Source organism: Salvelinus alpinus, chromosome 28 (assembly GCF_045679555.1).
Source record: "Salvelinus alpinus chromosome 28, SLU_Salpinus.1, whole genome shotgun sequence".
Lineage (NCBI taxonomy): Eukaryota > Metazoa > Chordata > Actinopteri > Salmoniformes > Salmonidae > Salvelinus > Salvelinus alpinus.
Window position 1 is genome coordinate 13,197,873 of NC_092113.1, and position 17,630 is coordinate 13,215,502.

The 17,630-nt window shown below is 40.1% G+C and overlaps 1 protein-coding gene and 1 long non-coding RNA gene across 2 annotated transcripts; both read left to right on the forward strand.

Moving 5' to 3' along the window:
* The first annotated feature begins 887 nt into the window (after window positions 1-887).
* On the forward strand, window positions 888-11,984 carry LOC139557989 (uncharacterized). Its single transcript, XM_071373360.1, has 12 exons — window positions 888-1,038; window positions 3,300-3,437; window positions 4,639-4,785; window positions 5,084-5,221; window positions 6,423-6,569; window positions 6,868-7,005; window positions 7,828-7,965; window positions 9,133-9,279; window positions 9,578-9,715; window positions 10,886-11,032; window positions 11,331-11,468; window positions 11,935-11,984. The coding sequence occupies exons 1-12, from the start codon at window positions 888-890 to the stop codon at window positions 11,982-11,984; spliced, it is 1,617 nt and encodes a 538-aa protein (XP_071229461.1).
* A 203-nt stretch (window positions 11,985-12,187) lies between these two features.
* Window positions 12,188-14,400, forward strand: LOC139557218 (uncharacterized). Its single transcript, XR_011671351.1, has 2 exons — window positions 12,188-12,310; window positions 14,055-14,400. It is a non-coding gene; the product is annotated as an uncharacterized lncRNA (long non-coding RNA).
* The last annotated feature ends 3,230 nt before the right edge of the window (window positions 14,401-17,630 follow it).

Below are 17,630 nucleotides of genomic sequence, written 5' to 3' on the forward strand. Positions count from 1 at the left end.
AGTGGAGTTGTCTCAGTCAGGCATATAGAATGTGATGTGTATAGTCCTACAACGTTATTGAGAATAATGTAAGAAAATCCAATGTTAAGCATTTATTTAGTCCGCCAAATAGTTGTCCGCTCTAAGCCACAAGATATCAGTGTAGTAAAATGATAAACGCGTATAGGTCTGCCCATCATGAACTTGACAGATGAGAGAGAAAAGCTTTGATAGAAATTAAAAAAGTTATTTTGGGACATGTATAGGCCTATTTCTTAAGATGAATTACAAGTAAAAATCATATACCATGTAAACAGAGCCCAACCGTTGCCCAAAAATCAACCCATCAACAGTGTTATAGTTATCCACATACTGTACTTTGAAACATTTCGTTATGAATCATTATACATTGTGGATTTTCACCTGCAGTTTAACAGAAATGCATTCAGTCATTGAACTACACACTCAGTTGAAGACACACTATGGACGTTTAGTTGTTAATTGTTTACATCAAATGTTGGCTTGAATGTTGGCTGTATATTTCAATTAATACATTTCTCTTTCATTTTAGGCTAACAATACACATATTTGCTTTTGCTCATGGGTTTGGGGTGGTGTGCACCTTTCTGTGCAATGATGAATTTCTGTCCTATTTTCTGAACAATATCACTGTCCATTTGGGGGACCACTTTTGGATCAAGAGCACCCCCAGAGGCACAAGTTCCATATATCCTTTTTAATTATTGTCATTACATGTGACCTAAGCAAGTGTTCGGATCCGAACTCGGAATGTAAATTGATGGGTATAGGGACCCTGCAGGTGCATTGTTCCTTGTGCATTCATCTTTTCTATGGTCTCTCCCCAATGATGTGAAAAACCCTGGATTGCTGGTGCTTTGTAATGGCCAATGAGAGGCTTTGAAGCCACAGGCCGCCACATTGGCACACCCCAGAAAGAGCAGTCCTCCATAGGAATGAATGGAGGTCTACAATATTTCTATAACGGATTTCCTCTTCGTCTGAGGACGAGTAGCAAGGATGAGACCAATGTGCAGCGTGGTAAGTGTCCATAATGAGAAATGTAATAACTCAACAGAACACTGAACAAAATAACAAAAGTACAAACAAACAAACAACCGAAACAGTCCCGTATGGTGCAAACACTAACACAGGAAACAACCACCCACAAAAACAGGTGGGAACAGGCTACCTAAATATGATTCTCAATCAGAGACAATGATAGACAGCTGCCTCTGATTGAGAACCATATCAGGCCAAACACACAGAAATACAACACAAGGACAACATAGAACACCAGACATAGATTGCCCACCCAAACTCACGCCCTGACCAACCAAAACAGAGACATAAATAGAATCTCTAAGGTCAGGACGTGACAATTTCAATAAAATGTTTCAAGGACACAATTTCATGTATTTAAGTAATTCTTTGTTGTGGTGGGGGCATTAACATTAACACTCTCAAAATATAAAATGTTCATGTTCAGTTCAATTAATATCATTTTCATGTATGCATTAAGGTGTCTGTAATAGAATATATTTGTCAAAAAACAAATGTAGACATTAATAGATGCATTTCTATAGCTTTTTTTTTACAATGAAGGAGGAGTTCCAAAATGGCTGTGCGGTGGCTTCAAAGCAGCGCCCCCTCTTAGTCATCTAAGGTTAATACATATTATGGTCTCCTCCTCTGCTATGAAATTGATGTGGACTGCAATTGCTCTAACAGTCTTGAAGTCAGCATGGACATGAATTTGTCAGCGCGTTGTGCTTTGGTTCTTTCTCTGTTGGCATTTGTAGATTTGAAAATAGTCTCTGCTGCAGAAACGAGAGGCACATCTACAGGTGAGTTGTTCTAATTAGCCTACTTTACATTATTTGTCATGAAACAAACTGTGACAATTTGCTGAGTTTTTTGAAGAAGCCTGCTAGATAAAAGTGTTACCTGAACTTAACATTTTTAGTTGGCCCAAACTTAGCTCCAACTTGAGAAAACGTATGCAACAACTCAGTCAACATATGATGATGTGATTGTCAACTTGTCTCATATGTTCATTCAACTATAAATTATTACTTGGGCATCTTAAAAGCACTGTTTGTGTGTCTGTATGTAACCAGTTGCACAGCCCTTTTTAGTTAACATACAATGTTTTCAACCTACATTATGTGAACCAATAGATTGTGAGTATTCAGAAGGCTGCCATGCATTTTCATGGGTGTTATGGGGGAAATATTGATGATCGGGACAAATGTCTCCAAAACTATTAATTAGACACAAAATTACTTGGAGTATGGCCTACAAACTTTCCAGAGATGCAAATGCATATTTGTCGAATACATCTCAACACAAATATGACAGATTTTCAGAAAATGATTCAGTCCAATTGTGTCTATGGTCATGTCTCATTGTGGCAAGTTGGGTCCCCTGACATATCTGCTCAAATTGTGTTCACAAAGCAAAGCCTGGAGTGTGCCCTCGTAGACGATGGGGCATGGGGATATGTGCAGAGTTCTGTTCCAATGACAGTGACTGCCCCAATTATGAAAAATGCTGTCACAACGGATGTGGGCATGACTGCATTGCACCTTACACAGGTAGGATATGGTCCCTGGGTGACAGATACACACATCTATTGCATTCATTATTGCTGCATTACTCTGGAAACAAGAATGCTGGAGCTCGGTTAAGAGCTAAGACACTAAATTATGAAGATTTCCAAGAGCCATGCAGGCATATAGAGTCTATATATATATATGACCCAGAGTATTCCAGCTGTAGAATTAGAAAGATTCATAGTCATTGTAATAGTAAGACTTCAAATGGAAGAGTCAGTGTAGGCTGACAAGCTGCTACCATAAACCTATTTTAATGGGGAAATGTAAGATCGCTAAAGATCATATTTAGTTTAGAGTGACCAACAAAACATTTAGCGTATACAGTCTATGTAATACACAATATTTCCAGTATTCTAGTTGTGACACTCAAGGTGTGGGTTGATGGTCACTAGACTTGATGCTGAATGTTATGGATTGTTCTCATATCTGTTGATAGTGATTGACGCCAGACTGGATGTCCAAGTACCAGGATCGAGGACACACTGATTATTCACTGTTGTAGTGTACTGATGACATTCTGTGACCACTGTGTGATTCTGTAGCAGCTAACATTTATCGTAACCATCTCCACACAAATATGACAGATTTTCATAAAATGGTTCAGTCTAATTGTATCTATGTTCATGTGTCTTTGTGGTAAGTTCGGTTCCCTGACATGTCTGGTTAAATTGTGTTGTCCCAAAGCAAAGCCTGGAGTGTGCCCTCGTAGACGATGGGGCGTAGGGACGTGTGCAGAGTTATGTTTCAATGACAGTGACTGCCCCAATGATGAAAAATGCTGCCACAATGGATGTGGGCATGACTGCATTGCACCTTACACAGGTAGGATATGGTCCCAGAGTGAAAGATACACACATCTATTGCATTCATTATTGCTGCATTACTCTGGAAACAAGAAAGCTGGATCTTGTAATGTACAGTTCATACACATAGATCAATATATTTCACATACACTCCCTTTAGAGCTGAGACACTCAATTAAGAAGATTTCTGAGAGCCATGTAGGCCTTTAGAGTTATATACATGTACATATATATATGCAGCCATATAGCTCAAACTTGACTTCCAAATAGGACATCTGACCATGTCCTGACTACGTCAGGAAGTGCCTTCAAAAACCAGCCACTAGGGGTAACGGTGAGTGCTATTACCATCAAGTAGGCTTGGGTGTTGCTATGGAGTTCTGGGTAGAGGTGATGGATAGGTGTCATCCCATGACTCCAGAGCCAAAGGTCTCATGTTCAATCCAGTTGTAGATAGCTTTTTTTATATATAGTTTTTTATTCTATCCTAAACCTTAACTCTTAACTTCAACATTTGGCATTTGGGGCAACTCAGAAATGTGACATTTGGAGAATTGGAACTACAGTATGCTGAGCAGGAGGAGCAACCCAGGATGTCAAAAACACTTTAACATTTGACATTTGCAGAAAAGTACAAAACCGTCAAATTCTGAAGGGAGACTGAGAGCTTGTTGATATATGACCCTGAGAATTCCAGCCATAGAATTAGAAAGATTCCAAGTCATTGTAATAGTAAGACTTCAATGGAAAGAGTCAGTGCAGGCTGACAATTTGCCACCATAAACATTTTGTAATGGGTACATTTTAGACCAGTAAAGCTCATATTTAATTTAGAGTGATCAACACAATGTTTAGCATAGAGTTTCTGTAATACACATGATTTCCATTGTGCTACTTGTGACATTCAAGGTGTGGGTTGATGGTCACTGGACTTGATGATGAATGTTATGGATTGTTCTCATATCTGTTGATAGTGATTGACGCCAGACTGGAGGTCCCAGTAGAAGGACCGAGGACACACTGATTATTCACTGTTGTATTGTATTGATGACATTGTGGAACACTGTGTGATTCTATAGCAGCTGACAATGTCACCACCTTTCTGTTTTGACTTCCTACAAATGTAAATGCCTATTTATCGTAACCATCTCTCCACAAATATGACAGATTTTCAGAAAATGGTTTTGTCCAATTGTTTCCTATTCCTCCTGCTCTCTCAGTGCCGGTCCTCCCGAAGGCAGGTCAGTGCCCGCTGCTTCTGACAGTCCTGCCGCCACACAAGGGATGTGTCCGCGATGAGGACTGTCCTAAAGATGACAAATGCTGCGTCTTTCACTCTTACGCCTTGTGTGTCCCACCTGACTTCAGTAAGAACCTGACTGGTTTATTAACAGTGTTCAGAAGGCTGCCATGCGTTTTCATGGGTGTTATGGGGGAAACATTGATGATGGTGGCCAAATGTCTCCAAAACTAATTAGACACAAAAATATTAGGGGTATTGTCTGCAATCTTTTCACAAATACAAATTCCTATTTATCGTAAACATCTCCACACAAATATGACAGATTTTCAGAAAATGGTTCAGTCCAATTGTGTCCATGTTCATGTCTCTTTATGGTAAGTTGGGTTCCCTGACATGTCTGCTCAAATTGTGTTGTCCCAAAGCAAAGCCTGGAGTGTGCCCTCGTAGACGATGGGGCGTGGGGACGTGTGCGGAGTTATGTTCCAATGACAGTGACTGCCCCAATGATGAAAAATGCTGCCACAATGGATGTGGGCATGACTGCATTGCACCTTACACAGGTAGGATATGGTCCCAGAGTGAAAGATACACACATCTATTGCATTCATTATTGCTGCATTACTCTGGAAACAAGAAAGCTGGATCTTGTAATGTACAGTTCATACACATAGATCAATATATTTCACATACACTCCCTTTAGAGCTGAGACACTCAATTAAGAAGATTTCTGAGAGCCATGTAGGCCTTTAGAGTTATATACATGTACATATATATATGCAGCCATATAGCTCAAACTTGACTTCCAAATAGGACATCTGACCATGTCCTGACTACGTCAGGAAGTGCCTTCAAAAACCAGCCACTAGGGGTAACGGTGAGTGCTATTACCATCAAGTAGGCTTGGGTGTTGCTATGGAGTTCTGGGTAGAGGTGATGGATAGGTGTCATCCCATGACTCCAGAGCCAAAGGTCTCATGTTCAATCCAGTTGTAGATAGCTTTTTTTATATATAGTTTTTTATTCTATCCTAAACCTTAACTCTTAACTTCAACATTTGGCATTTGGGGCAACTCAGAAATGTGACATTTGGAGAATTGGAACTACAGTATGCTGAGCAGGAGGAGCAACCCAGGATGTCAAAAACACTTTAACATTTGACATTTGCAGAAAAGTACAAAACCGTCAAATTCTGAAGGGAGACTGAGAGCTTGTTGATATATGACCCTGAGAATTCCAGCCATAGAATTAGAAAGATTCCAAGTCATTGTAATAGTAAGACTTCAATGGAAAGAGTCAGTGCAGGCTGACAATTTGCCACCATAAACATTTTGTAATGGGTACATTTTAGACCAGTAAAGCTCATATTTAATTTAGAGTGATCAACACAATGTTTAGCATAGAGTTTCTGTAATACACATGATTTCCATTGTGCTACTTGTGACATTCAAGGTGTGGGTTGATGGTCACTGGACTTGATGATGAATGTTATGGATTGTTCTCATATCTGTTGATAGTGATTGACGCCAGACTGGAGGTCCCAGTAGAAGGACCGAGGACACACTGATTATTCACTGTTGTATTGTATTGATGACATTGTGGAACACTGTGTGATTCTATAGCAGCTGACAATGTCACCACCTTTCTGTTTTGACTTCCTACAAATGTAAATGCCTATTTATCGTAACCATCTCTCCACAAATATGACAGATTTTCAGAAAATGGTTTTGTCCAATTGTTTCCTATTCCTCCTGCTCTCTCAGTGCCGGTCCTCCCGAAGGCAGGTCAGTGCCCGCTGCTTCTGACAGTCCTGCCGCCACACAAGGGATGTGTCCGCGATGAGGACTGTCCTAAAGATGACAAATGCTGCGTCTTTCACTCTTACGCCTTGTGTGTCCCACCTGACTTCAGTAAGAACCTGACTGGTTTATTAACAGTGTTCAGAAGGCTGCCATGCGTTTTCATGGGTGTTATGGGGGAAACATTGATGATGGTGGCCAAATGTCTCCAAAACTAATTAGACACAAAAATATTAGGGGTATTGTCTGCAATCTTTTCACAAATACAAATTCCTATTTATCGTAAACATCTCCACACAAATATGACAGATTTTCAGAAAATGGTTCAGTCCAATTGTGTCCATGTTCATGTCTCTTTATGGTAAGTTGGGTTCCCTGACATGTCTGCTCAAATTGTGTTGTCCCAAAGCAAAGCCTGGAGTGTGCCCTCGTAGACGATGGGGCGTGGGGACGTGTGCGGAGTTATGTTCCAATGACAGTGACTGCCCCAATGATGAAAAATGCTGCCACAATGGATGTGGGCATGACTGCATTGCACCTTACACAGGTAGGATATGGTCCCAGAGAGACAGATACACCCATCTATTGCATTCATTATTGCTGCATTACTCTGGAATCAAGAAAGCTGGAGCTTGTAATGTACAGTTCATACACATAGATCAATATATTTCACATACACTCTCTTTAGAGCTGAGACACCCAAATAAAAACATTTCCAAGAGCCATGCAGGCCTACATGTATAGATACTTTTTCCAACCTAAACTGTGAATGTTTAAATTATGTATTCAATGTATACAGGAAAATTACAATAATTGCTGTTATTAGTTTAAGCACACTACGTTAGTCTATTGTTGTGACTTATATGAAGATCAGATCAAATTTTATGACCAATTTATGCAGAAATCCATGTAATTCCAAAGGGTTCAACATACCTTTTCTTGCCACTGTATATATACACTGTATGTTCATTCAACTATAAATTATTATTTGGCATTTAAAGCACTGTTTGTGTGTCTGTGTTTAACCAGTTGCACAGCCCTTTTTAGATGTTACATACAATGTTTTCAACTTACTTATTTGAACCAATAGATTGTGAGTGTTCAGAAGGCTGTCAAACATTTTCATGGGTGTTATGGGGGAAAAATTGATGATGGGGACAAATGTCTCCAAAACGATTAGTTGACACTAAGTTACTTGGGGTATAGTCTACAATCGTCCCAGAGCTTCAAATGCCTATTTACCGTAACGATCTCTACACAAATATCACCGATTTTCAGAAAATGGTTCAGTCCATTTTGTCCATGTTCATGTCTATTTGTGGTAAGTCAGGTTCCCTGACATGTCTGCTCAAATTGTGTTGTCCCAAAGCAAAGCCTGGAGTGTGCCCTCGTAGACGATGGGGCGTAGGGACGTGTGCAGAGTTATGTTCCAATGACAGTGACTGCCCCAATGATGAAAAATGCTGCCACAATGGATGTGGGCATGACTGCATTGCACCGTACACAGGTAGGATATGGTCCCAGAGTGACAGATACACACATCTATTGCATTCATTATTGCTGCATTACTCTGGAAACAAGAAAGCTGGATCTTGTAATGTACATTTCATACACATAGATCAATATATTTCACATACACTCTCTTTAGAGCTGAGACAATAAATTAAGAAGATTTCTGAGAGCCATGTAGGCCTTTAGAGTTATATACATATATTTATATGCAGCCATATAGCTCAAAATTGACTTCCAAATGGGACATCTGACCATGTCCTGACTACGTCAGGAAGTGCCTTCAAAAACCAGCCACTAGGGGTAACGGTGAGTGCTATTACCATCAAGTAGGCTTGGGTGTTGCTATGGAGTTCTGGGTAGAGGTGATGGATAGGTGTCATCCCATGACTCCAGAGCCAAAGGTCTCATGTTCAATCCAGTTGTAGATAGCTTTTTTAATATATATTTTTTTATTCTATCCTAAACCTTAACTCTTAACTTCAATATTTGGCATTTGGAGAATTGGAACTACAGTATGCTGAGCAGGAGGAGCAACCCAGGGTGTCAAAAACACTTTAACTTTTGACATTTTCAGAAAAGTACAAAACCGTCTAATTCTGAAGGGAGACTGAGAGCTTGTTGATATATGACCCTACGAATTCCAGCCATAGAATTAGAAAGATTCCAAGTCATTGTAATAGTAAGACTTCAATGGAAAGAGTCAGTGCAGGCTGACAATTTGCCACCATAAACATTTTGTAATGGGAACATTTTAGACCAGTAAAGCTCATATTTAATTTAGAGTGATCAACACAATGTTTAACATATAGTTTCTGTAATACACATGATTTCCATTGTTATACTTGTGACATTCAAGGTGTGGGTTGATGGTCACTAGACTTGATGTTGAATGTTATGGATTGTTCTCATATCTGTTGACAGTGATTGGCGCCAGACTGGAGGTCCCAGCAGAAGGACCGAGGACACACTGATTATTCACTGTTGTATTGTGTTGATGACATTGTGGAACACTGTGTGATAATATAGCATCTGACAATGTCACCACCTTTCTGTTTTGACTTCCTACAAATGCAAATGCCTATTTATCGTAACCATCTCCTCACAAATATAACAGATTTTCAGAAAATGGTCCAATTGTTTCCTACTCCTCCTGCTCTCTCAGTGCCGGTCCTCCCGAAGGCAGGTCAGTGCCCGCTGCTTCTGACAGTCCTGCCGCCTCACAAGGGATGTGTCCGCGATGAGGACTGTCCTAAAGATGACAAATGCTGCGTCTTTGACTCTGACGCCTTGTGTGTCCCACCTGACTTCAGTAAGAACCTGACTAGTTTATTAACAGTGTTCAGAAGGCTGCCATGCGTTTTCATGGGTGTTATGGGGGAAACATTGATGATGGTGGCCAAATGTCTCCAAAACTAATTAGACACAAAAATATTAGGGGTATTGTCTGCAATCTTTTCACAAATACAAATTCCTATTTATCGTAAACATCTCCACACAAATATGACAGATTTTCAGAAAATGGTTCAGTCCAATTGTGTCCATGTTCATGTCTCTTTATGGTAAGTTGGGTTCCCTGACATGTCTGCTCAAATTGTGTTGTCCCAAAGCAAAGCCTGGAGTGTGCCCTCGTAGACGATGGGGCGTGGGGACGTGTGCAGAGTTATGTTCCAATGACAGTGACTGCCCCAATGATGAAAAATGCTGCCACAATGGATGTGGGCATGACTGCATTGCACCGTACACAGGTAGGATATGTTCCCAGAGTGACAGATACACACATCTATTGCATTCATTTTGCTGCATTACTCTGGAAACAAGAAAGCTGGATCTTGTAATGTACAGTTCATACACATAGATCAATATATTTCACATACACTCTCTTTAGAGCTGAGACACTAAATTAAGAAGATTTCTGAGAGCCATGTAGGCCTTTAGAGTTATATACATGTACATATATATATGCAGCCATATAGCTCAAAATTGACTTCCAAATGGGACATCTGACCATGTCCTGACTACGTCAGGAAGTGCCTTCAAAAACCAGCCACTAGGGGTAACGGTGAGTGCTATTACCATCAAGTAGGCTTGGGTGTTGCTATGGAGTTCTGGGTAGAGGTGATGGATAGGTGTCATCCCATGACTCCAGAGCCAAAGGTCTCATGTTCAATCCAGTTGTAGATAGCTTTTTTAATATATATTTTTTTATTCTATCCTAAACCTTAACTCTTAACTTCAATATTTGGCATTTGGAGAATTGGAACTACAGTATGCTGAGCAGGAGGAGCAACCCAGGGTGTCAAAAACACTTTAACATTTGACATTTGCAGAAAAGTACAAAACCGTCTAATTCTGAAGGGAGAATGAGAGCTTGTTGATATATGACCCTGAGAATTCCAGCCATAGAATTAGAAAGATTCCAAGTCATTGCAATAGTAAGACTTCAATGGAAAGAGTCAGTGCAGGCTGACAATTTGCCACCATAAACATTTTGTAATGGGAACATTTTAGACCAGTAAAGCTCATATTTAATTTAGAGTGATCAACACAATGTTTAGCATATAGTTTCTGTAATACACATGATTTCCATTGTTATACTTGTGACATTCAAGGTGTGGGTTGATGGTCACTGGACCTGATGTTGAATGTTATGGATTGTTCTCATATCTGTTGACAGTGATTGACGCCAGACTGCAGGTCCCAGCAGAAGGACCGAGGACACACTGATTATTCACTGTTGTATTGTGTTGATGACATTGTGGAACACTGTGTGATAATATAGCATCTGACAATGTCACCACCTTTCTGTTTTGACTTTCTACAAATGCAAATGCCTATTTATCGTAACCATCTCCTCAAAAATATAACAGATTTTCAGAAAATGGTCCAATTGTTTCCTACTCCTCCTGCTCTCTCAGTGCCGGTCCTCCCGAAGGCAGGTCAGTGCCCGCTGCTTCTGACAGTCCTGCCGCCTCACAAGGGATGTGTCCGCGATGAGGACTGTCCTAAAGATGACAAATGCTGCGTCTTTGACTCTGACGCCTTGTGTGTCCCACCTGACTTCAGTAAGAACGTGACTGGTTTATTAACAGTGTTCAGAAGGCTGCCATGCGTTTTCATGGGTGTTATGGGGGAAACATTGATGATGGTGGCCAAATGTCTCCAAAACTAATTAGACACAAAAATATTAGGGGTATTGTCTGCAATCTTTTCACAAATACAAATTCCTATTTATCGTAAACATCTCCACACAAATATGACAGATTTTCAGAAAATGGTTCAGTCCAATTGTGTCCATGTTCATGTCTCTTTATGGTAAGTTGGGTTCCCTGACATGTCTGCTCAAATTGTGTTGTCCCAAAGCAAAGCCTGGAGTGTGCCCTCGTAGACGATGGGGCGTGGGGACGTGTGCGGAGTTATGTTCCAATGACAGTGACTGCCCCAATGATGAAAAATGCTGCCACAATGGATGTGGGCATGACTGCATTGCACCTTACACAGGTAGGATATGGTCCCTGGGTGACAGATACACACATCTATTGCATTCATTATTGCTGCATTACTCTGGAAACAAGAATGCTGGAGCTCGGTTAAGAGCTAAGACACTAAATTATGAAGATTTCCAAGAGCCATGCAGGCATATAGAGTCTATATATATATATATATATATGACCCAGAGTATTCCAGCTGTAGAATTAGAAAGATTCATAGTCATTGTAATAGTAAGACTTCAATGGGAAGAGTCAGTGTAGGCTGACAAGATCCTACCATAAACCTATTTGTAATGGGGAAATGTAAGATCGCTAAAGATCATATTTAGTTTAGAGTGATCAACAAAACATTTAGCGTATACAGTCTATGTAATACACAATATTTCCAGTATTCTAGTTGTGACACTCAGGGTGTGGGTTGATGGTCACTAGACTTGATGCTGAATGTTATGAATTATTCTCATATCTGTTGATAGTGATTGACGCCAGACTGGATGTCCAAGTACCAGGATCGAGGACAAACTGATTATTCACTGTTGTATTGTGTTGATGACATTCTGTGACCACTGTGTGATTCTGTAGCAGCTAACATTTATCGTAACCATCTCCACACAAATATGACAGATTTTCAGAAAATGGTTCAGTCCAATTGTGTAAATGTTCATGTCTCTTTGTGGTAAGTTGGGTTCCCTGACATGTCTGGTTAAATTGTGTTGTCCCAAAGCAAAGCCTGGATTGTGCCCTCGTAGACGATGGGGCTCAGGGACGTGTGCAGAGTTCTGTTCCAATGACAGTGACTGCCCCAATGATGAAAAATGCTGCCACAATGGATGTTGCATTGCACCTACACAGGTAGGATATGGTCCCAGAGTGACAGATACACACATCCATTGCATTCATTATTGCTGCATTACTCTGGAATCAAGAAAGCTGGAGCTTGTAATGTACATTTCATACACATAGATATATATTTGTCACATACACTCTCTTTAGAGCTGAGACACTAAATTAAGAAGATTTCCAAGATGTTGTGCAACATCTATACACTCCGAGTATACCAAACGTTAGGAACACTTTCCTATTTTGAGTTGCACCCCCTTTTGCCCTCAGAAAAGCTTCAATTCATCAAGGCATGGACTCTACAAGGTGTTGAAAGCAGTCCATAGGGATGCTGGCCCATGTTGACTCCAATGCTTCTCACAGTTGTGTTATGTTGGCTGGATGTCCTTTGGTTGGTGGACCGTTGGCGGAGGGTAGCCTAGGGGTTAGAGCTTTGGACTAGTAACCAAAAGGTTGCAAGAGCAAATCCCCGAGCTGACAAGGTAAAAATCAGTCGTTAAGAACAAGGCAGTTAACCCACGGTTCCTAGGCCGTCATTGAAAATAAGAATTTGTTCTTAACTGACTTGCCTAGTTAAATAAAAGTAAAATAAATAAAAAATGTAAAAAATCTTGATACACACAGGAAATTGTTGAACATGAAAAACCCAGCAGCGTTGCAGTTCTTGACACAGTCAAACTGGTGCGCCTGGCACCTACTACCATACCCTATTCAAAGGCACTTATGTCTGTTGTCTTGCCCATTCACCCTCCTGAAGGGCACACATACATAATCCATGTGTCTATTGTCTCAAGGCTTAAAAATCCTTCATCCTTCTTTAACCTGTCTCCTCCCCTTCATCTACACTGATTGAAGTGGATTTAACAAGTTACATCAATATTGGATCATAGCTTTCACCTGGATTCACCTGGTCAGTCTCTGTCATGGAATGAGCAGGTGTTCATAATGTTTTGTTCAGTCAGTGTACAACACGTTGCTGTTGATAAAGTGATACAAATGCATATTTCAGGGAAATATGGGAATATCAGGCAGAGACTTCAGAGGAGTAGCAACATACGTTTCTTATGATACAGCAATTCACAGAACATTAATTAAGATGACAATTTGTTAAGGGCCACCAACAGAATTCCAACTCATTATAATAGTTAGACCTCAATGGAAAGAATCAGTGTACGGATGATTTCCATTGTTCTAGTTGTGACACTCAAGGTATGAGTTGATGGTCACTGGACTTGATGCTGAATGTTATGGATTGTTCTCACATCTGTTGATAGAGATTGACGCCGGACTTGAGGTACAAGGGCCAAGGACACACTGATTATTCACTGTTATATTGTATTGATGACATTCTGTGAACACTGTGTGATTCTGTAGCAGCTGACAGCCTGTTTGTTTTGACTTCCTACAAGCCTCTAGAGCTGGTGTTTACAGAACATTTGGTGCTGTCTGATTAGAATGTAAAGGGCATGTCTCCAAGATGCCAGTTAGACATTTTCTCTGCTTCTGTGCTGGAAGTGTCTCCCTGTTGCAAATTTTAATAAACTGTGTCCTCCACCTCTTTGGAGGTCAAATATCTTTTGGGGGGTTTTTACAGCTTTTCTGCTACATATACATGCACATACATTGTACATAGATTTATTATGGATAGATTTGATTGACTTTACCTGCGACTGCTTTTCTCGATTGTTAACCTGGAAATTCCCATTACACGTATGTTTCTACTGTATAACTGACCGCTTTTTCTCTGTTACCATAGTGAAGCCCGGTCGCTGTGTCCTGCCCAAGGGGACCTACATGTGTGCCGAGTACTGTTACAAAGATGGCCAGTGCCCGAGGAACAGAAGTGTTTCCGGATATGTTGATTCTACGCCTGCACTGAGCCATTGAAGCTTTATTGGAAATTCTTAATAATTATAAGAAATAAGTAGAAAATACAAATTATTACATGTACAATTATGTCTTTGAAAACTGATGATTTTATGCAATAATAAAAATGAAAAATGATCATAGCTTTTATGGAATCTGGACCAACTTCATGGACGGTATGTCAATTGACAAACTCATGTGGACTGCTGAATTTGAATAAAACAAGATTTTGAACACCTGTGCTTGGGTTTTTAGGGGTTTATTTGAGACTCATGTGGTGCTCATGTGAATATCCTTAATTTTCCGGCTTCAGACCAATGCCTTTTCTCACTTTAAACATAGTTTTTTGTTTTTAATTTCCATGTTTTTTACACCGGAAGGTGATCATGCAACCTTATTATACAACATTATAATTAAGCAATAAGGCACGAGGAGGTGTGGTATATGGCCAATATACCATGCTAAGGACTGTTCTCAGCACGATGCAAAACGGAGTGCCTGGATATACAGCCCTTAGCCGTGGTATATTGGCCATATACCACAAACCCCCGAGGTTCCTTATTGCTATTATAAACTGATTACCAACGTAATTGAAGCTGTAAAAATAAATGATTTGTCATACCCGTGGAATACGGCCTGATATTCCACGGCTGTCAGACAATCAGCATTCGGGGCACGAACCACCCACTTTATAATACTGTTTAACACATGCTCTCCTTGTGAATCTTCACAATGTTATACGTTTTATTCATTGATAAGATCCCTGCACATAATCATACTGATCATTGCTCATAAAAAAATTGGCGAGAGCAAGGAAACAAAGACTGAAGCAAATATTTACTATGCGATTACACAATGTAGCTGGCTAGATAGATGACTACACAATCCCGAAATTTAGCAAAGCAGTTCTCAGTGGAAGGGTTCTGAAATATTCTCTCTCGCTGATACGAGGTGTGACCGTGAATACAGTCCAAATGCTCCCTGGGACAATGGTGAGCTACTCTGACATCAAACAGTAGAAGATTTGGATGTTCCTCCGTGGCAGGCGCATGCCCACAATCCATCACTTTGCATTAAATCACTGTGTCCCTGGGCAGTACCATAGGGCAGGGTTTCCCAAACTCGGTCCTGGGGCCCCTCCTGGGTGCACGTTTCGGTTTTTGCTCTAGCACTACACAGCTGATGAAAATAATCAAAGCTTGATGATGAGTTGGTTATTTGAATCAGCTGTGTAGTGCTTGGGCAAAATCCCCAAATGTGCACCAAGTGGTACCCATGGTAACAACCATTCCTGAACCTGACTCCAAAAACAAGCCACCGATGGACAGTACCAAAATAGATACTCTATTGATTCTGTTCAATGCCCCATATACTGAGCATTCTTTTTGTAGCGGGAATTTGATATAATAGCTTCAATTGAAAAGAAAGGTTTGATGCTTCAATTGTTACTTTGTATATTACTTCATAAATCTGATGCCATGGTATTGGGATATCGAAAATCTGTTCCCAACTATCTTGAATTTAATGCGGTATAGTTGTCAACCCTCTTGACCATAAGGGAAACTGATACATGTTACGATTTATATTGGTCATTTTAAGCCATTTACGATGAATTCATTCCTTTCTCTTTTAAGTAATTGCCTCTTCCATTTTTGTGGCAGAGCTGCGATGAACTGGTTATAATTTTGTATTGAGCATACATTTCCTTACACCGTGATTAATTGCTTGTGTGACATAATTTTACCTTTGTTGTTTACAATGTCATTCATTAACATGATACCTTCCTTATACATTCTCTACAAGAAAATGTTTTTTTCCTCTATCAGTACTTTCGAGATTAGACATATTATTTGCTGTAATATAGCCTATGTTCTGCCTCTTCTGGAGGATAACATTTAAACAGTAGCCTACTCTGTTTGGCTTCATTTAAAAAATATACTTAAACAGAGTTCCATTGTCAATCCACCAGAAATTGATGGTTTTAATCTGTATAACAGCAAAGAGACCCCTTTTGAAAATGGCTGTCTAGCACAGGAGGTTGGTGGCACCTTAATTGGGGCCAACAAGTGCTCAGCATATGTGGGGAACTCCTTCAAGACTGCTGGAAAAGCATTCCAGGTGAAGCTGGTTGAGAGAATGCCAATCGTGTGCAAAGCTGTCATCAAGGCAAAGTGTGGCTACTAAGAAGAATTTAAAATATATTTTTATTTGTTTAACACTTTTTTGGTTACTACATGATTCCATATGTGTTATTTCATAGTTTTGATGTCTTCACTATTATTACACAATGTAGAAAATAAAAACTGGAATGACTAGGTCTGTTCAAACTTTTGACTGGTACTGCATGTAAATGAGATATTTCTGTATTTCACTTTCAATAAATTAGCAAATATTTCTAAAATCATGATTTCACTGTCATTATGAGATATTGTGTGTAGATGGGTGAGATAATTTTTTAATGCTTTGCTGGTGGTGAAATTAGCAAAAGGGGGGTGGGGGGATTGGGCTGTGACTCCCAATTGCTAACATGTATAGAGAGCAATAGTAATGATGTCTCTTTGTAGGGACTAACTCCGCCATGGTTCTTTGAACAAAGCCTATGGGAAAATGTATGGAGTTTTTGTAGGGTTTTTGGATAAACGCTGAAAATACGTTTTGTGGTGAAGACAGGTTTAGGAGATCTTATACGTTTTGTTCTATGAGATCATCTTCATCAGCTAATGTCCCTTTTTGGGAATTTTGAAGCATTTATGTAATTAAGAAAAGCATTTGTGGACTAAAAACATTATGTTACTCAACATAGAGTTTGTCTGAAGTTACACATCACAGTATCACAACAGCGTGACCGTTTTGGAATATTGTGTGCTTATTGTTTAGAAAGTATTTAGTATTTAAGTATAAGTTGCCCACACTTTAGATGAGGCCACGCAAAAAGACTTAACTGGTGATTAGTAAAGTAGTTTATAAAGACCTATATTACATATCTTATGTAATGGTCTTATGAATATTAGTGTAACAATGTGCGCTGAGAGTTGGGAAGCAAGTTCAAAGAGTGAGGGATTTAACCAATAAACGAAACATAATAGAAAACAAGAAACACAAACAACGCACAGACCAAACTGAAACAGAAACAATGACGCCTGGGGAAGGAACCAAAACGAGTGACATATATAGGGCAGGTAATCAAGGAGGTGATGGAGTCCAGGTGAGTGTCATAACACGCTGATGACCGCAACGATGGTGACAGGGCTGCGCCATAACGAGCAGCCTGGTGACCTAGAGGCCGGAGAGGGAGCACACGTGACAGTACCCCCTCCCTGACGCACGGCTTCAGCCGCAGGACGCAGACCAAGATGACGATCCCGGGGATCAGGAGCGGACCGGTAACCTAGGTGCGGGAACCTGTCGACCTAGAGCGCCAGAGATCTTATAAGAAATCCCGCTATGCCCTCCGACGAACCATCAA

Bases quoted from the DNA above. Each gene is read 5' to 3' on its own strand.
- LOC139557989 (XM_071373360.1), top strand. From the start codon at position 888: ATGAGAGGCTTTGAAGCCACAGGCCGCCACATTGGCACACCCCAGAAA. The intron at 4,786-5,083 runs GTAAGAACCTGA...GTTGTCCCAAAG, and splicing joins GTGTGTCCCACCTGACTTCA to CAAAGCCTGGAGTGTGCCCT. The intron at 7,006-7,827 runs GTAGGATATGGT...GTTGTCCCAAAG, and splicing joins CTGCATTGCACCTTACACAG to CAAAGCCTGGAGTGTGCCCT.